The 25,485-nt window shown below is 40.7% G+C and overlaps 1 protein-coding gene across 4 annotated transcripts in view; it reads right to left on the reverse strand.

Annotated features, from left to right (window-relative positions):
• The window catches only part of MBNL3 (muscleblind like splicing regulator 3), a 111,861-nt gene that overhangs the window by 8,253 nt on the left and 78,123 nt on the right, over positions 1-25,485 (reverse strand). For 2 of the 4 annotated variants that reach the window (XM_043569637.1, XM_043569636.1), the window contains 7 exons: positions 23,865-24,029; positions 10,974-11,165; positions 9,666-9,902; positions 6,410-6,560; positions 4,769-4,804; positions 1,756-1,850; positions 720-793 (listed from right to left, as the gene is read on the reverse strand). In XM_043569637.1, coding sequence (XP_043425572.1) covers positions 737-793; positions 1,756-1,850; positions 4,769-4,804; positions 6,410-6,560; positions 9,666-9,902; positions 10,974-11,165; positions 23,865-24,029 — 933 coding nt within the window. In that variant the 3' untranslated portion in view covers positions 720-736. The remainder of the gene's footprint in view (positions 1-719; positions 794-1,755; positions 1,851-4,768; positions 4,805-6,409; positions 6,561-9,665; positions 9,903-10,973; positions 11,166-23,864; positions 24,030-25,485) is intronic. The other 2 variants (XM_043569639.1, XM_043569638.1) reach the window with 1 other exon arrangement.

Genomic DNA, 25,485 nt, shown 5'->3' on the forward strand with positions numbered 1-25,485 from the left:
GGCTTGAAAAGTCACATTTTCCAAGTCAATGACTGCTCAAATTAAGTATGTGCTAGGGCTGCTCTGGACCAGGCAAAGAGGAGATCAAAGGTGTGGGGGGGGTGGGGGGTGGGGTGGGGGAAGGGGAATCCAACAACAACACATTTCTTTAAAGCCATGATTTGAATGAAAATAATGATTACATTACTAAATTGTGTCACTCAAATTCAAAACAGCTGAAGCAATTCTGATAGACTTACATGGAAAGCAACACATAATGGCAGACTTTAAAAGCGCTATCTTCTACAACATCATGGGAGAAGCATACTGCTTACTGGCTTTAAGATATTCATCTTAGTCAAACTGTGACAAAGTTGCTTTGCTTTACTTCAGCACTAACAAAAAAAAAAATGAAGCTAGAAAAGTGTTAAAGGATTAAAATTCAAAAGTGATCTGTGCCTTGGGCTGACAAATCATACTCCTTTAATAACAGGAAAACATTTCAGAATTTGTAAGCTCATTGGGAAAATACAGTACCGGCTGTCATTTTTCATGGAAAAAAACTGCATTATTTGCTCTCCACATTTCAATTTGGACAGTTGAGAATGCTTAAATAAAGCTCTAAGTTATAAGCAATATCTATCAATGAAAATATTTACCAAAGCCCTTAGAAATGCAATTGTGTAAATAAAAGATACAACCTATACATATTATTCATATTAGTACTTAAAGCAACTTACTGTTCTACTGGTAACTTCTACATCTGTGAAACAAACATGCTGCTATTCAGTTCATCTATTGATAATGGGGGTATCTATAGTAGTAAAAAAGATTTTAGATTAAAATAGTTTCTCGAGAGAATTCCATTTATTTTGTTCACTGTTGGGGCATGGTAATTAATAAGCAGAATCAATTTCACAGAAAAATTTAGACATATTCACCATATCCGCTAATAGTTAATTTTCCAGAGCACAGGTCTGAATGTGGTTTGTTTCCCCAATGGGTTAATGCTCTATGTGCCGTGTGGTTATCGTACTTGTAAATGGAAGCAGCTGTGGAATGTGCAGTCTTGAAGCATGGTTACCACCTTCATAAGGCAAAACAGCCATAACATTACACGACAGTTATTCTACGTATCTCATTACAGTCTCAAGACTCTCCCACAGTTTAGAATTTGTCTTGTGACTCTGCCTGTAAGTACCTAAAGCGAATGAAAACCACAACAACACAAGCACATCTAATGTCAGTGTGAGATCTCTGATGTCATCACTGTGTGTCACTGAGCGTCAGTATGACATCTCTGATGTCATCACTGGGTAATGATAAGGATCTCTGTGCCCTGGAGAGAAATGTGTTACCTCGCTTTCTCTCCAGCAGATCTGAAGGTAAAGGTGATGACTGTACTAAATGAAAGTTGAAGCGCAATGACCAGAAAGATGGCGGTAAAAGAAAATACATTCTTCTCTTGACCCATGAGGAAGCATTTAAGGAACCCTCAGTATATGGATTTGAGGATTGGTGTGACAGCAACAATCGTGGATACGGCATATGAAGGGCAACCTCTGGTACCTGACCGAACATGAGAAAACTGGATTCATCTGAGGATGTGTGGCAGATTCGTCCTGCTAGGATATAGGCAACGAGAAAAATTCTAAATGTCACAACGGCTCAACAGACACATAGGAATCTGGATCATCTCTCGCCAATCCAAAAAGCATATACTGCGCCTTACCAACACGCTGTAGTTATCTGAACAGGTAAAATAAATGGCCAAACCTGATTGCCTGCGGCTGTTGCAGCGAACGGAACGCTGGCGGCAGGTGGTGTTGCTGCAGACACAGTGGTAGGTGTTGCACCGTGCATCATGGGCACTTTCAGTAGGAAACCATGGAAGCAACACACGGAAGGGTGGAGGATTTATGCAGCCATGACATACACGATGGAATGGGGCGTGGTAGGTATCACAGCAACAAGCCATGTGACATCATCACGATGGATACACCAGGGTGCAACATGCAATCACAGTCAGTGCAAAGCAACACAGCGTGGAAGGGGGAAAAATTTAAAAAGAGAAAAGGGGAAAGCCAATTATAGTTACCATTAAGGAAAATGGAATCATTCTCAACCAGTTAGTTTTTTTTTTTGTTTTTTCGTTTTTTGTTTTTTGGTTTTTTTAGCAGAATCACATTCTAGTTGACTTAAAAGGCCACATTTTCAGAAAGGGTTACAAGGAGTGCATGTGACAGAATCTGATTTTACCAAGGCTATCTATAGGAATACCTAGTGAAGCAGACAAGTGGCTGGTTTGCACATTTGAGTGTGAGTAGGGAAGTGTGGATTGGTGTTTGGGTTCACTAACTTATAGACCTGAGTATCGTCACTACATTTGCAGGTGCAAAGACACAACTATGTACTTACCTGGTCTACATGCAACAACAACAACAACAACAACAACAACAACAACAACAAGGCAGTTCGATTGGTGGGCCTGTGTATGGTAGGGGAGCAGATATGAAGAATACGGTGGACTATGCACGCAGATTTTTAAGTACGGCTTTGGCAAAGTCCTTGGAAATCTAGGCTATTTATCAAACAAACACACAGGGTGCTTCATAGTAAATATATGGCAAAATCTGGTCTTCATCCCAATTATTACAGCCATGACTGTATGGCTAGCAGCTGTAACATCTCTCTCAGGATGGTTTCTTTTTGCCTTTTCTAGTCTGTAGCCCATTTTGAAAGCTTTTTAGGTGCTTTTCTCATTCCTAGCTCATTTTGGAAAGCAAACGAAGGAATTAACGTGTGAATGGTGAGCGTGCATATATAGTAATTTATGTCTACATCCATTGAATTCAGATTTTCTGAAAGTCTACAGAGCAAGTGAATGGCACGGAGAGAGGAAGATCAATATACACCATGTCACAGAAACCACAGATGTACCCCAAATGGTGATCAACAGAAATCCTGTACTTGGCCCTTATGTGCATCTCCGGTTACCTGTTACCTATAGACACCCCTTACTGTATCACATGCCGATTCGACAAACACTCTTGTTTTCCCTTTAGGAGCACAGCAACGATACAGGATGCAGTGCCACTGAAACACGCAGTTTGCATTCCTACACAGAGCTCTTAGGTGCAAAGACAGGGGTACGGAGTCACAAAATGTGAAGACACAGACACGTTTTCCCAACTTGCAGATGTCTGTTCTGACCACATGCGTACGATGCTCCCGTCAGTATCAGTGGAAATGTTTCCATTTCCTTCAGGGGACAGCCAATCCCTCAGTAACACTAGTCCCTTTTGGGTTCTGCATCTACTCTGGGCAACCAACAGGATGAAGGTTAAGCCGTGGCAAGCTCTCAAATAGGATGAAAAGCACTGGATTGATATGAGATGGTGGGGGAGGGGTGGGGGGGGATAATTCCTCCCTGTAGCACACAGAGCTATTTTCTCCTGGTCTGTGCCTGGTTCCCATGGACTATAGGAGCTGGGAACTCCTGTACCAGAAACAAGTCACTTTCTTATCTTCTGCGGTAGGGGCGATGTAAAAATGGGCTTTTATTGATTTTTATCATGTGCGTGTGTGAGAGTGTGTGTGCACCTGCGGATGCACGAGCAGGGGAAGGGCAGAGAAAGAGGGGGAGAGAGAATCCCAAGCAGGCCTGCGCTGTCAGTGCAGAGCCCAATGCGGGGCTCCATCTCATGAACCATGAGATCATGACCTGAGCCAAAATCAAGAGTCTGACACTTAACCGACTGAGCCACCCCAGGTGTCCCTAAAAATGGTCTTAAGAGGGACACCAGATTGTGTTGGTGACTAATTAAAGGAGCTGCATGTGACTGACTGTTAAAAATTACATAATCCCAAAGAATCATTTTGAAAGGGTTCTGTTGGGCCTGGTTTCCATGCACATGGCACTTCATTCTAGAACGCTACAGAATGCTCTCACTCTGCTCAACTCATCCTTTCTCAACATTTGAGTATTGAATGATTTAGATCTCATGAATAACTTTTTTTTGGGGGGGGAGGGAAGGATTATTTTGTGATACTTTACAAATTATACATTTGAAATCTTTTAAAATGTCTTAGTCACAGATGTAAAGCTAAGAACAAAAGTGTCCACTCTGGCTAGATAAGGAAATGTTTCAAAATATCTCAGCTGCAGTTTGTAGGACGCAAACAGACACATGGCAGGGTTAGTATTTGGCCACAGTGGCAACCAACTAGGAACCCAGAGCGTAGCAGTGTTGAGATTCCACAAAGATATGAAACAGCACCCTATTACATCTTAAATCCTCAGAAAATGTCAAAATGCACCTAGGACATCAGCTTTAAAATACAAAAGTGCAGAACTGTCTTATTTTCTTCTTAGTCGGGACGAGGTGCCCTAGCCTGCCTATGCTCAGCAACGCAACTGCTTTTCTGAGATATAATGGGTACATATAAACTGTTACAATCACAACAGAGGTGCATCAGAACAGTAGGAGAGGGGAAGGTCTGGTAGCCACAGTGGCGGAAACGGAGACCGAATTAGCTTCTTGAAACGTCTGTCATAAGTATGCTCAGCTTTCCTGATGGCAAAGGTAGACTCCAACAACATTTTCAACCTGCTTTACCTTGTCTGTTTTCTCTCTTCTTTGTGCCCCGACTCCACCTGCCCTTCCCCCCAAGCCAGTGGCCCAGGAGCCACATCACTCAGTCACTCATCTCTTTCACAGTCATGACAGAAAAGCACGTTTTTTTTTTTCAGATTAGAAAAAGTTGAGAATGTTTGTACAAAACCTACCAACACTTGAAGCGGGTGCCATGCACAGTATGGGCCCTGTACACCATGCAGAAAAGCGTGAAAAGTAAAGGAGAGAGATTTCATTATTACATCTTTACTGAGAGAAATAATTTTTAACCCGAAAGATATTCTTTGCAATATTAATTAATGAGCACATGCAAATCCAGTAATTTCCCATGCTTATAATTATAGCTCAGTTTTAAGATCACCAACCCAGGTAATCAAAGTAATTCTTGGATTCTTAGGTATAAGAGCGAACATTAAGTTTTCTTTAAAGGAATTACCTCACTTCAATTACATATTTAGTTTGGGCACATCTTACCACAGCCTCTTCTTTCTCACAACCGTGGACTGGACTATGAACATACGGCAAACAGGCTTTTCATCAACAGGGGGCGCTCAGCCCGACAGGTTTTAGTTTTGTTTTTGATTAAGGGGAAAGGGAGTCTTCTGACATTGTGCTCAGGAAACCAGACTTTAAATTAGCCAAATCCAGCAAAAAAGTCTAAAAACTGTGTTTTTAAAGTGATATCACAAAGAACTACCGTGGTTAGTAAATAAAGACTTTTTTTAGGTCTTCTTTCCAAACAAATTAGCTGATTAATTTATCAGTTAACCAACAGGTTGTTTCAAGGGCAGGTATATAATACCATGTGCTTAGTATGTTTACATAATTAATAAAGTTTTCTAAAATAACTTTAAAACATGTCAGTATCACTTCATAATAGTTGCCAAACTGGGGCATTTATGATTCTGGCAAAAACCAAAAAACTACTCTACTCTCAGTGATTAGGATTTTCCATTTATCCCTAAGAGATTATATGCTCACTCTTAAAGTACTGAACCATAGGAAGAAAGGTATTTCTCCTCACATATGATATTTATTTGAACAAAATTTTCTATTCAATTTGGTATAAAACTGTTATGCTATTAGATACAGTTGAATGTAGAAGGTAACCAAATATCCTGCATAGTATCAGGAAGATATGAGAAGCTGCTATATTTTTTATATTAACTGCTATAAGAGTTAAAGGCTAAAACTATGTGTTTTATACATATATATATGTATGTACAACTATACCTACAGTGTCATTATAAGATAGTATATGGTACAGTTATAGGACAGTGTGTATATATATATACACACACACATATTTACATATATATATTTACATATATATATGACTGTATACTGTCTTATAATGACACTATAAGTTCCAGGGTAGTTTTATTATAACTATCTTTGGCATATCAAAGATATATAGACTATATATTATTGCAACGCTGAAACTGTGAAACATTTTTTTTGAGGGGTGACCACTGTCTTTCAAAGGGATACCTAAGAGTCAAGGAATTAGTTTGAGACTGAACCAAGTGAATCAATCTTAAGAAGCAAACACTAAGACATGCCAAAAAGAAAAATGTTGACCATTTTGCCTAGTTTGATTTCAACCCATTCATTTGCAGGAATCATAGCAAAACTGGGGTTCTCTAGACTAGCAGATCAAGTATAACTGCCTTGTCTGATTTCCGGACAAAACACCTGTCGACGGTCCTCGAATCAAAACTCTGGCAGCTGGTGTGCACTCTATACATTCACACCATCGCGAAACCTGCGCAGCCCGGAGTCCCCGTTCTCACCTGCAGGGATATATGCCGGTGGCTGGAGCTGCAGGCCAGCCAGAGCCTGCTGGCAGTGGAAAACACTGGGGTTAAAGAACGGAGTCGCACCATTGGTCTTTTCAAGCGCCGATCTCTTTGGTATCAGTTGAAGTGCACCAGGCTGAAGGGCCTGCGAGGGAGAGATGGAATAATAAATAGCATCAAAGAAAGTAACAAAATGTCCTGAAGGCGAGCAAAGCAGCGGTTAGATAAAGGTATGGCCCGGGAACCCTTTGCAAGGGTATCTGTTGAGCAATTGACTAGATAAGTACTTAGCCTCACACAGAAAATAAACAGACAAGGAAAAAACATACTGGTTTTCAACTTCACTCATTTAAGCAAATAACAAAGGACCTCATCATTTGAGCACAATGTGACCCAAAGCTGTGAACAGCAAATACTCATTTAAAATTAACATCTCCGGGATGTCCATCCATTAATCTATTACAATGAGATGGGCAGAAGCAACAGATATAGCAGGGAAGAGATTTTTGCCAGTTAAAATTCCAACGTGGATCTAGGAGATAAATGGTATACAGGTGATCAAACAGATGTCAGGAGGTCAGAGTTTGATCTTGTAGCTCCATAAAACAAAATCCAATCTATATAAGGACTTCCAGTGCAAATTCTAGAACTGTGCTTCTTCCAACTAGTATGTAAGGGAAAAGTAAATAATTTTCTTCTTCACGACGCACCTCACCCAGATAACATAGTAAAATATGTGCAATTTTCATTTATAGATGCTCACTGTGCATTTCGGGATGTACCACCAGCTTCGTTAAGTCCTTGTAAGGTTTAATTCTAAAATGTATTAGAATTTAAAACTCTCCTTTCATGTCTACACTTCTTTCAAAACCTCACGGTGCCCATGATACTCGGTCAAATTTGCTCCTGGATCAGATTCATTGGAGAAGATGGACATGACTTTCTACATTTTTTTTTCCTCAGCAAATTGCATGTGACTTAAAAGACATGTCCCAGCAACAAGAATTAGGTATGCTCCAAATTCTTAAGGAGACAGGAACACTTGTGTTGAGTAATGAGCATTCCATATGCCAAAAAGGGGCATGCCATGACCTTCTTTCTCCTGTGGATAAAGAAGTCTAAAGGTATCTCTATTTTTTTTTTTTGGAAACTAAATATTTATTCTTCGTGTCTTTTGCTTTTAAAAAATGCATACATGCTGCTTCAGTGAAGTCAACCTGAGCTACGCACATGAATACGAAGAGGGTAAAAAAAACTTTCTTTTACAAAACATTTCAACTCTGAATCCTTCAAAATATAGAAAGCCTAAAGTTCTTCAGGAAGCCTCCTTTATTTGATCTTACCTCCAACCAATTCCTGTGGGCCAATCTGACCACACTACTAAGACTCTGCTCTGACCAGCTACTCAGAGAGGAATGTTATATTGATATTCACAAGTACCAAATGAAGGCCTACTAGATAATATTTAATTCTCAACAGATTTGGAACTGGCTTACATGCATCCTACCAAACACACTCAAATCATGAGAAATGGACACATACATATGAAGGCCCCGTGACTGAGCACGGAACAGGTACACAATGGTACATCCCATGCATATGAGAACCTTTATTTTTAGGGGAAACTGTATTTCTCTTGTGTATCATAGACCCACACTGCCTCTGAACTCCATGCCACTGACACAAGTAATCAAAAAAAATTGGAGGTTTAAAATCTGCAGTGAACACTCTGGATACCTTGCTATTTTCATAGCTTAAAATCCTCTCCTTCAGAAGAACTTAAGACCAAAACCATTTGGTGAAGTCTTTTTAAAATTCATTAACAGACTGTTTTACAGATCAAGGGAGAAAATAAGTTTCTTCTACTTTCATGAAGTGATGGGTTCAGTTCTGAGAGAACAGAGGAGGTGAAGCAAGTCCAGAATCTACAAGAAAAGTCTGGAGAAATCTGGAGTATGTGCCTTAGAAAAAAAAGACACGAGAGTCCCACTCATATGGAATAGGGACTGACTTATTTTGTGTAATAAAATAAGTTTAAGTTCCAGTTACACCAAGATCAACTTCAACTCAATAAGGAAAACCTTAACAAATAGGGATGTTTGAAAATACAGTAAAACCTTGCATTGCGAGTGACTTGTTCTGTGAGTGTTCCGCAAGACGAGCAAACATTTCTAATACATTTTAACTTGATAAATGACCGACGTCTTGCAATATGATTAGTACGTGATGCCGAATGTCACATGATCAAAACTGAGCCAATGGTTCTTGAAATTCACTTTGATACACGAGTGCTTTGGATTATCAGCATGTTCCCAGAACAAATTATGCTCACAAACCAAGGTTTTACTGTAAATCTATCTCTTTCATGAAAAGGTAAGGTCCTGTCATGGGCTTCAGGATCCTGTAGGTGGCTTTTTTCTCCACGGCCAGGAAACATGAGGTTTCCTCAGGGTTTTGTCCCTTATTGAGATTATTATACCCTATTACATGAGGAAAGGCCCACATTAAAAAAAAGGAAAAAAATTACAAGCTGATTTTCTTTTTTTTTAAATGTTTTTAACGTTTATTTATTTTTGAGACAGAGACAGAGCATGAACAGGGGAGGGTCAGAGAGAGGGAGACACAGAATCCAAAACAGGCTCCAGGCTCTGAGCTGTCAGCACAGAGCCCGACGCGAGGCTCGAACTCACGGACCGCGAGATCATGACCTGAGCCGAAGTCGGCCGCTTAACTGAGCCACCCAGGCGCCCCTACAAGCAGATTTTCAAAGTAATTGACAGCTATGACAAACTTAACTAATCATAATTTCTATTTCTCAACCTATCACACTGTAGTGTTATGCATATATTTTTCCCACCTGCTACCTTACTGACAAAATGTCCATGAAGGTGGCTTACAGGGTAGAGAGACAACTTTCTGCCTTTTTGGGATATTAAGATTAGCTAGGCTTTCAAAACTACTCAAAAATAATTTACTGTTTAAGTTATAGAATTTACTCTTTTCCAAAACATGGGAGAAAAAGCACAGTAGATTAAAATCATTAGTGAAGCTTTGAAACAATTATCTTTAGAAAATTTGAGCAAATGAAGCAGAATAAATAGGTGTTCTCTTTTCCAGCTTATAACCTTGGCTATTCATACTACGATCCACTCATGACTATTCAAGACTATGGTTATAAGGATATTAGACAAGGTGAGGAATGTACTAACATTTCCCCCCAAACAGCCTACAACCCCTGGTCCGTTCTTACCATCGTGGCGGCAGCTGAATGGTTCATCTGGTGATGAGCTGCCCTGAGTTTGGCTTGCAAGTGAGCAGGAGGATGAAAGTACTTGCATTTCTCCCGGGAGCATCGCCCTTTGATGTAATCCATGCAGATGGTCACAGTATTATCGCTTGCCTCGATCATGGAAACATCTGTAGGGTGAGCGTAGCGGCAATCGTTCTCACCACGGGTACAGTTTCCACGCTGGAATTCTCGGCAAACCTTAAATTACAGTGACAGTGACAACACATATCACATGGATGCCTGGAAGCTGATTAGCTTTTATTTATTTTGCCAGTGAATGTAAGAGCAAGAGTAGACGTGATTTTGTCATCTATCTAGGAAAATTCTACAAAAGCTGAAGGATAATGTGAAGCCATATTCCCGGTGAGACGTCCACATAGATGTTTCTATTCCTAGAAAAAAAAAATATTCCACTATGCCCAAAGGAAAGTTGTCTGCTTTAAAAGTATTGTTGAAAACCACTTTTTAATCTTCCGCTTAATTCACAGCCTGAAGTGTAATTAGCCAAATTTTCAAGAGGGGGTTATTTTGCTAAAGTCCAAGATGAGTCTTTGTCACACAGCAATGCAGTTTTTCCCAGCAAAATTGTGGATCACAACTGAGTTGCGTGTACAGTCAGATTCCATTACGATACAAATGCCAGGCATTTAAGTCAGCCAGTGGAGTTGCCTTTGTATGAAATGGACTAGTTATTTATTTCAATGTAGGAAGAATGACAAGGGAAGACTGAAGGACTTCCATAAATCAAAAAAGCTGTTTGAAGTTTCTTTTAGATTGCCTTTTCATAAGCAGCGGGGATATTCATTATCTAGTCCATCATTCTTAAGATGGAGAAAAAGGTTTGCATACTATGATACTCCCTTAATATTCTGCATTCATAGAGACTTAATCTACTTTTTTTTTTCCAGTTGGATTATTCTACCAAGTAGAGACTCATTAACAATACGGCGATCCCAGTCTGTAGAGCTGGAGCCTGGGTTAAAGGAACATTCCCACCAGCCCTCTTGTGCCACAGCAAAGGGGATGCAGTGTCTGTGTCTGGGCACACTAGGACACCGTCTGACCTGTTGTACAACTGAATCAATGCGTTGCATAACAGGCTACAATGGCAGTAGTAAGACATTTAACATTTTTCTGAGGTTATACTTCATAAGCTAAAAACTCAGGTGTATTTATTGAAAGCATTCAAAACGCTGGGCCCTGAGAATGTTGCTTTCTGCGTGGGGTTGATACTACCCTACAGGTATTTATATATTTCTACATCAATACCTCCAGTTTATCTGAACGCATCGGTTTGGGACCAGCAGCTCCTGGCAATGCGAGAGGCGGGTTTCCAGAAATCAGAACAGGTGCATTCGGTACAAGTTCAGCAGGAAGCAGGCCCATCCCAGGATGAGGTAAGTAAGGATTGAAAGCCATGGCAGGATTAGCTGCAAGTGGTGGATTCACAGGAAAAGAAGTCTGCACGTTGAAAAGAGGAAAAAAAAAGCCATTAGAGGTAAATAGATTCTTTTCTATTATTACACAGGAGGCATTCTTTCAAAGAGCCTAAGCCATGTCCCAAGTTACCATTGTTGCTTTTGACTTCTGCCACAAGTGATATCACCTATACAGGCAATCTGCCTTGTCTCCTTACACAGGCATGGCCCTTGCAGGCAGACTTCCGGTTCTCCCGAAAGCCCCTCTGTTCCACTCTCCTCCTTCCTCTTTGCATCAGCACTGCCTGGCCCTAAGGCTGCCGGTCCTACCAAAGTTCCACCAGCCCCACCACCACCTCACTCCTCTTTTTGGCCCACTATCAATTACAGAAGACAGAAGGGAAGTGAGGAAGAAAGGGGCAGATTAAAGAAAGGTGAAAGCTCTAACAACTTCTTGCTGTCCACCTAAAATGAGATTGGGATGGTCGTTTTTTAAAAAAAATTAGAGGTTCTATTTCACAAATGAATCGGACTTGCCCAGCCTCGTCTTTACCTAGGGGGCCAGATGATATCCCTAACTCAAAAGGAGGCCCTAAAAAATGTTCCAAGGATCCCTGTTAGGCAGGGAGACATAACATAATAGGATTTGAAGGTATATAAACTAGAGCACAACTTGTCAAGAAAAACATTAGAAATGCAAAGGGCTCTCACAGGTTTTTCTCTCTTATGAAAGTCCTAATCTCAAGAGCTTGATACATGTATTGCCTTTATTATCTGTAACCATGTAGTTTATCCCTCTGTGTGCTATTTTCCAGCTTGTTCCACATGTGGGAATCTTTTCTTTTCAATGTGGTTCTAATTTGTTTGATAGTTCTCTTTTCTCCACTGTAATACCCCATTCTTAGTAAATGACTGATAGAATCAGTGATAAGGTTTAAAAAGAAATGGAAGCATTTAATGGATTAACAACAAACCATGGTTAAATGCAGTACATTTCTAGCAGGGACTCTATAAGGTAGATAGTGCCTTGGTGTGCACCTGGTGGTTTCTCTCGGTGCATTATTAATAGCATCTGTTCTTTCTTGCTACATCACATGAATAGGAACAGCCCTAAGTATAGGCAGAATGGGAGGCTATGGAGTATGAAGTGAGGGCCAATATATATATTCACCAACCCACCCCCTAGTCTGACTTGAAATTTTCACCTGCATAGCCGTCTCCCCAAAGCCCATTAAAAACCACATGCCAGGGGCGCGTGGGTGGCTCAGTCGGTTAAGCATCCAACTTCGGCTCAGGTTATGTTCCCACAGTTCTGTGGGTTCAAGCCCTGCCTCGGTCTCTGTACTGACAGGGCAGAGCCTGCTTGAGATTCTCTCTCTCTCTCTCTCTCTCTCTCTCTCTCTCCCTCTCTCCCTCCCTCCCTCCCTCTCTCTCTCTCTCTCTCCCTGTCTCTGCTCCTCTCCCACTTGTGCTATCTCTGTCTCTCTCAAAATAAATAAACTTAAAAAAAAAACCCACATGCCAACATGGAAGGAAGGGGCTTCCCAAAGAGCACTCTACTGTAGATGATTTTCTCAAAGTAGCTAATTGGCACATTAGGAAGGACAGAAAGAACTTGGCCCCTCAAAACTGACAAGACTCACTAGGGTGAGTAGAGAATGCATGGCAGCCAAGAGCTTTCAGAGGAAGGGGCAACACCAGGCACCGGGAAAGATGATGGTGCAGTCAGGGAGGGGCTTTAAGGTCTGAGGACCAGGTCTAGGGCTGACCCAGCCCAACTAGGCATTGTGATGTAAGGCTGTAAGGACACGCCATACTTCTCACTGAATGAGATGTGAAGCTCCAGGAATTAGCTGATGTGATATTGTTATATAATGAGATGGAAATCTCTTGGAAACTGCCACCCAGGCATGCTTCCACGATAAGGCACAGTTTATCAATTTGATGATTCATGGTTGTCTCAAAACCAGCAAGAATCTCTCATTGTAAAAACTCTGCATTTGAACCACACAACAGTACTTTGTTTTACTTCTCTTTTCCCTCTGACTTTCATAGTACATTTCTCACTGAAGTCACCCTGCTGTTTCTCCTGGATGCTTTCTGCCTTTGCCTTTTACAGAAGTGAGAAGAACCATTATTACAATTCTCTTCGAAAACTACTGAATTAAAAGAAAGACCTGTAGGTGAGTGGGTTTTCCAGATTAAAAATCATTAATCACTAATAAATAGTGATCAATTAATAATATTTAAGCCTAATGCATGTAAGTGATGCTTCCTATTTGCAGTAGCTCTGAATTCTGTAATTTTTTTCCTTCCTTTTTCGGGGAAATTTTCCTGGTTAACTTCTGCTTTCTTTGGAATATATTGTAACTTGTTTAGGTTTGTTATAGGCTTCAAGTGTATGAAAAGAAGTTGTAAATTACTTAGAAGTCCATATAAAAAGTGCAAAGGGCTTGCTGAAAATGTTTGGATTTTTTTCAGGTTTTGCCACGAACTATACTGTGCCATCTTTACATTCTAAAATGAGTATTAACACTTTTGTAACCATTTTCTCCTTGAGTAAAAACTTCATTCTTTAACACTGTTTATTGAGAAGAAGCAAGTTCTTCTAAGCACAACCCTTGGGCCTAGGCAGGGACTCCTGAGCTCCTTATTTATTTTCAAATGGACATTTTGGTTTTCTTACCACCACCTCTGCCCCAGGGTAACTATTCCATTGAGTTTGAACATTTCAAGGGCTTAGCTTTGGCTAACAGCCACCTGTTAAGCAGCCGGCAAGCTCACACATTCAGTTTTAATAAGCAATTTTAATCCTGCCTATACCTCGTCTGCAGCCCTGCCTGACAGTTGAGCTAACAAGAACCCATCTTGGGGGTAAAGAGCCTTTTAAAGAAAAAAAATTCCTAGCCGGCTGAACCTGAAATGGTCTGGACACTTAAATCTGTTTCAGATACTCACTTGAACCTAAATTATTTACCAAATATTTGAAAATATGAGAAGGTTTTTCCTCCGAGAACCAGAGGGGTGGAATTTCAGCTTTCTCCGGGTCTTATAAAAACAAACCGTGAAGAATGGTGGAGACAACTGATTCATGAATAACAAGGTCACCTAGACAGTTATTTACTCCCAGCGTCTCCAACAGCATTAGCTGGTAGGGTAGGAATTCCCAAGAGTGATCGCACGGTACCTAGGAACTACCAGGGCCTTAGAAATACCTCGTAAAAGTCAGTGGTCGCCTCTAGAACAGTGGCCCCTAATCCTGGACTTCACTGAAAGCTGTGGACTCTGAATATGGAACTTGCTCAGCAACTTAAAGCCCTCACAGAATTCCCGCTGGGGCTGGGTTATGGACTAATCACTGTCAAAGAGCGTGTGTTGCAGGCTAAGTAAGGGTAGGCAGACTCCAGCCCCTGGGCCTAATCCGGCCCACCTATGTTTGTATGGTCAGGATGACAAACCAGGATGGTTTCTACATTTTTAAATGGTTGAAAAAAGTAAAAGATGGAGACTATTTCATAACACACGGAAAGTATGTGAAATGCGTATTTCACTGTCCTTAAATAAATTCCACTGTGCTCATTAGGAGATCTGTATTGATGAAAAGTTGTACATATTTGTTTTTTCTCTTTTTGGAGAAGTACCTACATAGTATCCTTGACAAGGATACTATGTCGCCTCTTGTGCCACAAAGCCTGAAATACTTACTAGTTAGTCAATTACAGAAGCAATTGCTGACCCTCATTCTAGAGGGTTCCAAGAAAGTAAAGCACTCCATCCATTTCTGGAGTAAAGCACTAATTTTATATGTATATAAATTTAATACTTGTGGCGTGATTCCACAAGTTGAAAAGGTTTGGCTTTAGAAACCAATACTAAAATATTCACTACAATATTTTCTTAATTGGTACTAAAATTAGGATTCTTCACTATTTATTTATGAAACAATAAGTACTCAGTGGTTAAGAATGGGGAGATAGATAGAATCTTGTGAAAGGTAAAATTTTAGGAGCCACCACATTTTGGGTCTTAAAGGATTCTGAAGCACCTTTTTAAAAAATGTTTATTTATTTTTGAGAGAGAGAGAGAGAGAGAGAGAGAGAGACAGACAGACAGAATCCCAAGCAGGCTCCAGGCTCTGACCTGTCAGTACAGGGCCCAACGCAGGGATCGAACCCATGAACCACGAGATCGTGACCTGAGCTGAAGTTGGATGCTCAACCAACTGAGCCATCCAGGCGCCCCTTGAAGCACCTTTGAATTGTAATACAATCCACTGAAAAACTATGCCTGAAATATCTCTAGTTTACACATACATTTTAGGAACATTGAGTTATCATTTAAAATGGATTATCCCTCAAACTAGTATAAAGAAAAAAATGTGAAGTGCTATGCGAAATCAATCTTTGTGTCTCCCCAACAGCTTAGATCTATTTGTAGTTACTTCAGTAATATCCAAGGTTCATTACAATTATTGTGTGATGAATGCAAGACACTTTAAGTCAATTATGCCAGTCCTTGCCTGAAGTCAACATAATTGAGGCCTTCCCTCTCTGAGATCCTGTCTAGAGGTGGGTGACTAAACATTTCCTTTTATAGGATGGCAAACATTTGGTAATAATTTGTTGACTAGATTTTAATACCAGAAAAATAACACTCTTTAACTTTTACTAGCACTCATAATACCTTAATTTTATTGCTCATTGACAAGCATTTATATAGTATAAAAGGAAGCCCTGCTCACCATCACCATGTGAATTTCTGTCCTTAGCTAATCCCAAAGCACTCTGAAATGTATAAGTTTAGTTTCCCCCAGACTTTACTGTTCACATGGAGCACAACTGAATAATCTTTCTTTCAGAGTTTTTGCTTGGTCATCTCCACACTCTCTGAGTGATGTTCTGAGTGATGCCCGCATAACCTCCAGACTAGTTAATTGGTCCCTCAATAATTGAGAGTTAACTTTATAAACAGACGCAAGCTGATAGTGTGGTGTTTATGTACTAATCCTACTTGTTAATGAATAAGTCACCGTGGCCCAAGAGAGAGCTAGGCAAAAAAAAAAAAAAAAAAAAAAAAAAAAAAAAATCACCAAAAAAATACATAAATTCAATGGTGAAAAGTGAATAGTTGTCCTCATCTACGTCTGGCCTTTCTGACCTTAATCACAGAAGGTAGGCGATGGATCAATACATTGTTGTGAGTGTTAAGGGTATAAAACATAGCATGTAAGGGAGGACACAATATGGTTTGGATCTGCCCATATTTGGTGGAAAAGAAGCTGCAAAATAGGCCAGCAGTTATGACGGAGTGCCCAAAGACAAATCTGTGTCACACCAGATGATTTTACAGGTAAGAATATGGCAAGAGGGCAAATGACTTCTTTAGACGGGCAAGGCAGTTTTGACTCTGTTCCTGAAAAGTGAACAAGGACTGACCTAAAAATTGTACGTTGGTGAACTATATGCGATAATAGCGGCACTCAAGTGACTAGTACTCCACCAGGAAAGGGAAAGTATGAAAGACTCAAGTGGTTACCCAATTTTAACAAAGGGGATTAAACAAAACATGAGTGGGGGAGGGATGACCAGAGCTGAGAAAAGCCGAGAACCGCAGGAAGTCTGGAGACTATAAACATTTCAATGCAAGTCCAGGATAAATAGATGCTAAGGGTTATTATAATTATCAAGGGTTCAACAAACCTCCACTACCACCACCACAACAACACAACAACACAGAGTTAATAGAAAGATAACTCTACAGAGGAAAACCAGAAAAGGCGAACGGTCTAAAAAAATGTGGAGGATCAGGTAGAAATCAGACACTAAGAGTAGCACAAAAATATTAATTCACCTTCTTACTATTGTTAGATCATAGATTCCTAGAGGGCAGATGTACTTGGTTGAATGAAAAGAGATTCCTAAGCCACTGATTAATTTTAGGATTATCAGTTAGAAAAATCAAGTTCAAACATCACAGCACAAAAGAAACACTCAGGGATCAGAAGTGGTGGCAGAGGGATTGAATAAATCCATCAATCCATCAGTTTTCCTGTCTGCTAAGGAAGACTTGAGGCAGAAGGCTGCTCCCAAACGGTCTTTTCACATAGATGCACATTGTGTGTCAGCAGCACAGGACACTTTATACACACGTGTGTGCCATGCAAGCATACACACATACACAAATATAGGGATGTGTGCATTTTTAAACTGGAGTGGCTGAATCGTCAGTATCAGAAGGTATCCAATGTAGAGTTCCGAAACAATGGCTTTGTGATACTGTAGATCAAAAGATGCAACTTCTTTTTTTTCCTTCCTTCCTTCCTTCCTTCCTTCCTTCCTTCCTTCCTCCCTCCCTCCCTCCCTCCCTCCCTCCTTCCCTTCCTTCCTTCTTCCTTCCTCCCTCCCTCCCTCCTTCCCTTCCTTCTTCCTTCCTTCCTTCTTCCTTCCTTCCTCCCTCCCTCCCTTCCTTCTTCCTTCCTTCCTTCCTTCCTTCCTTCCTTCCTCCCTCCCTCCCTCCCTCCTTCCTTCCTTCCTCCCTCCCTCTTTCTTTCTTTCTTTCTTTCTTTAAGTAGGCTTCATGCCCAGTGCAGAGCTCAACTTGGGGCTCAAACTCTCAGGGCTTGACCCTGAGATCGAGACCTGAGCTGGAATTAAGAGTCAGACACTTGGGGAGCCTTGGTGGTTCAGGCGCTTAAGCATCCAACTCTTGATATCAGCTCAGGTCAAGATCTCACTGTCGTGGAATCAAGTCCCGCATCGGGCTCCTTGCTGAGGACAGAGGCTGCTTGGGATTCTCTCTCTCCCTCCCCCTCTCTCTCTCTGCCCCTCCCCCACTCGCTCGCTAGCACCCACCACGCACACCACATGCTCTCACGCTCTCTCAAAATAAATAAACAAACTAAAAAAAAAAAAAAAGTCGGATGTTTAACAGACTGAGCCACCCAGAAGCCCCGACAGGCAGCTTCTTAATGCGTGGTTCCAGACTAGTGAATTGTTAATATGACTGGTATCCACAGAGTGGCATAAGAGCAGAGACCAGGGAAAGGAGAGTTTAAAATATTCAGTAGATGCATAAAGGATATGAAGGCCAAATAGGATTGTGTGGGCGACCAGTTTAAGATTATTGTCAGGTGCCAGGGGCCACCACAGGCTTTACACTAAGTCTCCTGGTGGTTCTCCCTACTGAACTCTATTGATCTGAGCAAGGGGATGGTTTTGCTGAGAGAAAAAAAATCATCCTCAATAGGTGAGGCTGTCAAGCATTGATTTTGTCGACTGTTGCTGTTGCTTCATCTTCCATTCAGAGAAAAAGATCTTCCCACAGCCCTCCCAACTTCCTGCCTTCATCTCAGAGAATCTAACAGGCCCACACGGTCTCATTAGCTCCAGGCTCTAACCAACTGAGCCAACCAGCCCCAGAGGAGAAGGACACACAATGGGCTGAGAGGAGATTACGTTGAATTTATCCCGTGGGAATATATGAGGGAGGCACATGGGAGAATGTTGAGAGTAGTTACTATCAGAGGAATGGGCACTGTAAAAGATATCATGTACCAATGCTCTCTGTTGGGCTGCAAAAATTGTAGCGCTTCTGTTTAACCTCGGGAAAAACAAGATTTCACATTGTGCGTTAACAGAGTTGGGGCAAGGCAGAAAACCGACTGCTGGTGAGACTTCTTTCGTTTTACTACAGAAGGAGCTTCAAGCTGTGTGACAGGCACGGCCTGGGCAAAGGACCTGAACAACGGCTCTACTTTGGCCCAGCAACTGGCATCAGGAGTGAATCCAGGGTCTGGGGGGCCTGAAGTTGAGGCAGTTGGGTAGGGTAGGGGAGTCTTAAGAACAAAGAATACACGGGTATCTTTTGCAAATCTTACAAAGGCATTGCAAACACATTGCTAGGGCTCCAGCACATTTGCCAGGGCCTTGGACGGAGCCCATGCAAATGAGGGGCCCTGAGCCTTCGCTAACCTCAAGGTAAGTCTACCCCTGGAACAATTTGTTGAACAAATAATGTTAGGCTTCAGCTGCGATATCTAAAAGTAAAATCTTGTCTAACCTTTTAGCAAACATGGTAAAATCCGGATGCAATTGGGGGACTGGATGCATGGTATGACTCCATACACTCCTGTGATGCGATGTGGTCAACCTCAGTCAACGCAGAACTTCACATGATAATGACAGTCATAATTACATTAACAGCACATTACCGCGATAATTACATAATGCCTGTCATCGCCGACTTAAACGTTTTGCAAAAATCACTTTACAAAACATTTAGATGTCAGCACATTGAGATGAAAGAGCTCAATGTCATCATGTATCGTCTCAAGAGTAGATAAGCTGAAAAATCCGCCAAAGAACCTTCATTAAAATACATTGTAATTTCTGTACGGATCATGAGACTGGTCATCTGCAATACGGAAAAGTTTCCTTTTCCACTCAATCTACAAAATGGCTTGCCCACCTTTTTTTCATGGTAATTTTTAACAAAAGAGCCATGACAATAGGGAGATAGAAGATACTTCGGGCAATAAGGTTAGTTTTGTGTGTGAACCATATGAACTATATGTGAGCTATGTGAACCAGAAAAAGTGTAACTCTGATGTGAATATGCTAAATGTACGATGTATTCTGGTGAGGGAAGGATACCCTTTGTCTTTAACTACTTACTCATTTAAGTACTTAATGTTTTCAAAAATTAAAACGTCAACAAATTATTTTGCAATTCTACTTCTGTTCACTTAAAACTGCCCCAGTCCAAAGTTTCAGAATGGAATAATATTATACTTTATCAGTCCTACTTAATTAAGGAAGAAAAATATTGAAAATGCTGGACTCTAGGCATTATTCGTTATCGGTGTATCCACCTTCCTTCTATCTACTGGAACTTCCTATTTTTTCCCCTTTTGGCTCTGAAGTGTTATATCACCTTCATTCCTTACTATATTAATGTCAGGTAAAGATATAAGCTGGTTAATGGGCAATGTCTGTGGTAAACAGAATTATAAAATTGTTGTAAAAAGGTGGGGGGTCCAGACAGACATCAGATGATTCTGTCTGCAATGAAGGAAAAGTCTGGAGGGGAACCCATGTTTATAGGCTCTGTGGTTTGGAACACCGTAACTTGGCCACAGGAATGCAAGCCATGAAAAACATACAGCAGACCAGAGGACTTGGCACACCCCAATAGCTGAACCAATAACCTGTATATAAATCATCAGGTGAATACACTTGACTGGGTGAAGTTCACCTGCGTGTAAAGAACTGCCTCCATGTGAATCACCACATTCAAAGAGAGAAACTAAAGGAGTTTACTAGATACAGACAGGTCTAGATTATGCAAAATGTCTACATCAGAAATATTTTTAATAGACTTACAACATCATATCCACTGAATACAAGCACACATTACATCCAGCAGTTGAGAGTCCTTCCCCCCTCCATAACGAAAATTCCTAATTGTGAAATTGAAATTTTAAGACATTAGCTTTGCTTGAGAGCAATCCCAACCCAGCGTGCCTGCTTTTCCCTAAAATTCTTCTACGGGGCTCGTGTTTGCCTCTTAATTATGCCAGGGGGAGTTCTTAAACATGATTTTTCTTTTTCTTCTTTTTCTTTCTTTCTTTTTTTTTTTTTTTTTTTTTTTTTTGCTGTGAACATCAGCAACTCTCTCTTAACTGCATTGAAAAACACTGGGGAGTCACGCCCTTTGTCTCACTTGCTAAACTTCCTTAATAATCCAACAAAAGCTTTCAGAGGTAGAATTTTATACTAGCAAATGTCAATTCAGACCTGTTAAATACAGTGAGCAAACCTGCCTGCTACAGCAAGCATTCCACCCAAATTGACTAGGTGTGGCTTTTATTCATTGTTCAGGCACAGTGAACAGAATCTGTCCTCTAGCTACCATCCCATTTAGGTTGACATTCCCTTTATCTGGGGGCTTATAATAAGCAAACCATACTCAATTTTCCAAAAGCAGATGTGCTCTTTTGGTATCCTAGAAACGGATCAAAGTATGCTTTGTGGAAAGACCTGAAGTTCAAGCCAGTGATACCAAACGGGTCTTAATATGCAACCACACAAATATCAGGACTGGAAAAAAAATATCAACATTGGAAATTTAAACAAAAGCTTGACTATTTTAGGGAAGAAGAACCAGATTACCAGGGTGGTGGGGTTGAAAAGCATAGAGAGATGTTTGGGGAGCGTAGGTACAAGAAAAATTAAGTAAAATCGTATGTTATTTCTATAGTAATATCAAGATCCACGAGAAAGAACATTTCTTTCAAACCAGACTGGTAAATGTCACTTAAAATTGCTCACACTAGCGCAATTACAACACGCCTACAAAGCTTTCTAGACCACAAAATAGGATCATATCAATCATCTTGGGGTGAGTTTTTTGTATACATAATAACTGCAGAAATTAATCTTTTATCAGTTTATCACATCACAACAGCTATTGTTAAATAATCTACAAGGTAGAAAGCAATTTCCAATTGTTCCCTGGGGTCTTCTAAGTAATGTCTTGTATCTTACGATATGCTATAAAATAAATTGTACTCCTGTGAGTCCTATCAGTCATATTCTGCAGCCTGAAATCTGAAATTACCCTCATTGAAGAAAAAAGGGAAATGTATTCTATTACAGAAAGCATGGAGAATCAAATTAGAAAGCACAAGAGGCTGGAAAACTCAATGGATCTCTTATTGGACTCTAAAAAAAGCCACTCCCTATTCTCCAGGGTGAGGCAGCATGATCAATAATGCATGAATGGTTGAGAGGGGAATGGAAAGGTTCTCCTGGAGGTTGAATAGAAGATGAATAGTCTGCCTTCTGCCTTTACCCCTACTTTATCCCAGGCTCTGCTCTCTGATTCCCTGAAACAGGGCATTTGATGGATGCTCCATTGCTGTCCCTTGACCTATGAAAAAAACAAAACAAAACACATGCGCCGGCACTGTAGGAAATATTGGGCTCAGGTGTGTGATACAATCTGGCCCCTATTCTTTGCTCAGTCTGAGATTGGGACATCCTATGAGAGGCCAAGAGTAGTAATAATGGTGGATGAAAAGCTCCCTTGCTGTATTGTCCTTCTACTCACATTTTCTGGACTCACCACGCATGTCATTTCTCTGCGGCTCTGTTCATGCTATTCTCAGTATCTAGAGCACTGTCTCTTCCCTACCCCTTTAGAAATAGCAAAAAATGGAAATCAGTGCGTGAAAGCTAATGAAAGAGTTTGGAGAAGGAGTTCAACAATATGAAGTATTACTAAAGGTCAAAGAAGAGCTCTAAAGAGCTCACTAATGACCTTCTGGGAACTAATTTATGAATATAATTTATCACCACTGAGTTCCAAGGCAAATGTTTTTGGCAAACTAATAGTACAGGAGATGAAATCTACTCATTTTGCTTAAATTTGCCTGGACTTTCTGGAAAAAGAGGATCATGGTGCAAAATTGTAGCAACTCATCAATGCCTCTACCACCTGTTTTCTGCACTATCTATAAAGATGTACCAGTTAAGGGGTGCCCTCTCCATATTGATTTCCTTGAATTCTGAGAATCAGTGCTATAATGAAATAGGCTTTGCTGAGTGCAGGTTAACCTACCCCCACATTTTTTTGTTGCATCTAAATATTATGTATACCTTTCAGCTTTCAGTGAGTTTATTACATAGTCACTGATGAAATGGGTAACAATGACAACGTAACACTTTCGAATTAGCATCTAGGTAATGGTTTAAGGGAATGGGACACCACTGAACTAAACTTGAGACCTGAGAGGGCTCAGGAGAAAAGGGACAGTTTCCAATTCCTCCTGGAAGGTCTCAGACTAAACCGTAAAAGGGACAAAAGCACTTTTTTTAAAGGATCCATTTCAACTCAATGATCCACAAAAATACTAGACGCTAGTCTAGAATGACAACATAATCTTTGTAATTTCTGCAAAGGGAAACTCCGTGGCTGGGTTATGTTAAACCACCATCAAATACCTGGTCAGGATTCGTCAAGAATGTCAAGGTCACGGGAAACAGGGAAAGACTGAGAAATGGTCACAGACCAGGCGAGAGAGGGGAGACTGCAGTCAAATAAAATACACGGTGGTACCCTGGATTCGGCACTGGAACAGAAAGGTGGCACACTCACGGAAAGACTAATGAAGTCTGAAAAAATTCGGGAGTTTAGTTCACGGTAATGTGGAAAATGTCACTTTCTTCATTTCATGTATCATGAAAACATAAGAAATTAACAGTGGGGGACACTGGGTGAGGGATAATATGGGAACTCTCTGTACTGTCTTTGCAACTTTTCCTTAAATCTGTAATTATTTCAAAGTAGAAAGCCTATTAAAAAGGAACAAAAACCACCATCAAAGAGCAAGGACATTTCAATTAACATCCTAGAATTCAACGGTTTACTTGTAATAATCATCAAACCTCCTCATCTTAAAATATTAATATTCATATTCTTCTATAAGGTGAATTCATGGTAAATGCAACCCAGGTTTTAAACCCAACACACCCAAAGGCTCCCTTCACGTGCGCAACAGCTTTGTAGTGTCAATGAATACATTAACAGGCATCCTAAATCCTTCTGGAACTAAGTTCCCAAAGGCCCGGCAAGGTTATTCCGATGTAGAGCGATATTCTTAAGACAAAAACAAAAACAAAAACAAAAACAAAAACAAAAACGCATAGATACAGTTTTTGCCCAAGACATAGCCGTGACTTACAAGTGATGCCATCTGAGCATTCTGGAGCATAAACTGCATTTGCTGGGCGAACATGGCTGCGGCAGTCTTCTGTTGAATCAGATTGTTCCGTCCATTAATTTCCAGCTGCGTTTTTAGGTGTGGAGGAGGGTGGAGATACTTGCAGTTCTCTCTAGCACACCGACCCTGCAAATGAAGAGTTGGATGAGCCTGCGCTGATATTTACACAAAGCTGGCAACAAACTACCAAGTTTATGCAGCTCCAAGCTGTGAATGGAGGAGACCGGTAAGGAGGGTTTTACATCCATTGGCTCATTTAGGCTTTGAACCAACCCTCTAAGATGGATACCCTTGTAACCTTCACCTTTGAAATGAGGTAACTAAGAGAAATGCACACAATTAAAAACATGACAAAACCGAAACTAAAACCCAGGGAGGCTGATGCCAGAACTCATTCTCGTAGGCACTTTGCTCTGCCCTACTTTGATATGCATCAAATTATGTGGAAAACATAAAATATTAGGAATACTGTGATACCATCACAACAGGACAGATTTAAATAAAAATTTCCTGATGTGAGATGTAAAATCATGCCTGTGAAATTAATTAAGATTCCGGATTTGGATCTACATCGACAAGCAATCAAGAAAATGGAGGGAAAATGTTAGATAACCGTATACACATAAATATACCTTACACATTTTAGATCCACTATTCTGGACAATTTGGGCTCTAAAGTTCTTTTTCCTGAATCCATACCATGTGAGAACCATCCTGAAATCCCCCGACGTTGTGTTCATCAAAGAAGAAATCTCTACATCTGGCACTCATGTTGTTCTTCAGGTTCCAGAAGCAATGGTCCTGGATCACTTGGGTAAATGAGACCAAAGTGTATTTTGGAGTCTCGGCTCTTTCAAAGTTTTATTGATGTGTTTAAGCACTTCCAGACAGGATAAGATGCCAGTCCTGGGCAATCAAATATGCCTTTGGTGTTGCCGAAATGCTGACCTGGCTGCTAATTATGGTGTCTACTATGTGACAGCAAAGGATGTCACTGGACAGGGATTTATCACATCATCAAATGTGATCTGTTGTTGTATTTGTTTAACTCATGAGCACTATACAAAGACGCTAGTGATTCTCTCAATTGCATTACCAGGTCCACTATAATCCTTTTAAGACAAGCACAAATGTCAGCAATTCTTTTCCCAACAGATGCTAAATTTTTTTTTACAGTGCATGAGCTTATTGGAGAAAGGGGTGGAGAAAAAAGGCAGCTTTTTAAAATTTATTTATTTTTTTGGACCCAAGAGTGCAACCTGCTAGGCTGCCTGAATCCACAGGAGAAATGGGTTAGTTCACTGCATGCTTTTTTTTTTTTTAATGTTTATTCATTTTTGAGAGAGACAGAGAGAGAGAGAGGGAGGGAGGATGGGAGAGGGAGAGAGTGCAAGCGGGGGGAGGGGCAGAGAGCGAGGGAGACTCAGAATCTGAACCAGGCTCCAGGTTCCAAGCTGTCAGCACAGAGCCTCATGCGGGGGCTGGAACTCACGAACCATGAGAAGATGACCTGAACCTAAGTCGGACGCTCAACCAACTGAGCCACCCAGGCGTCCTAGTTCACGGAGTGTTTTTAGCACAT

Source organism: Prionailurus bengalensis, chromosome X, assembly GCF_016509475.1.
Source record: "Prionailurus bengalensis isolate Pbe53 chromosome X, Fcat_Pben_1.1_paternal_pri, whole genome shotgun sequence".
Lineage (NCBI taxonomy): Eukaryota > Metazoa > Chordata > Mammalia > Carnivora > Felidae > Prionailurus > Prionailurus bengalensis.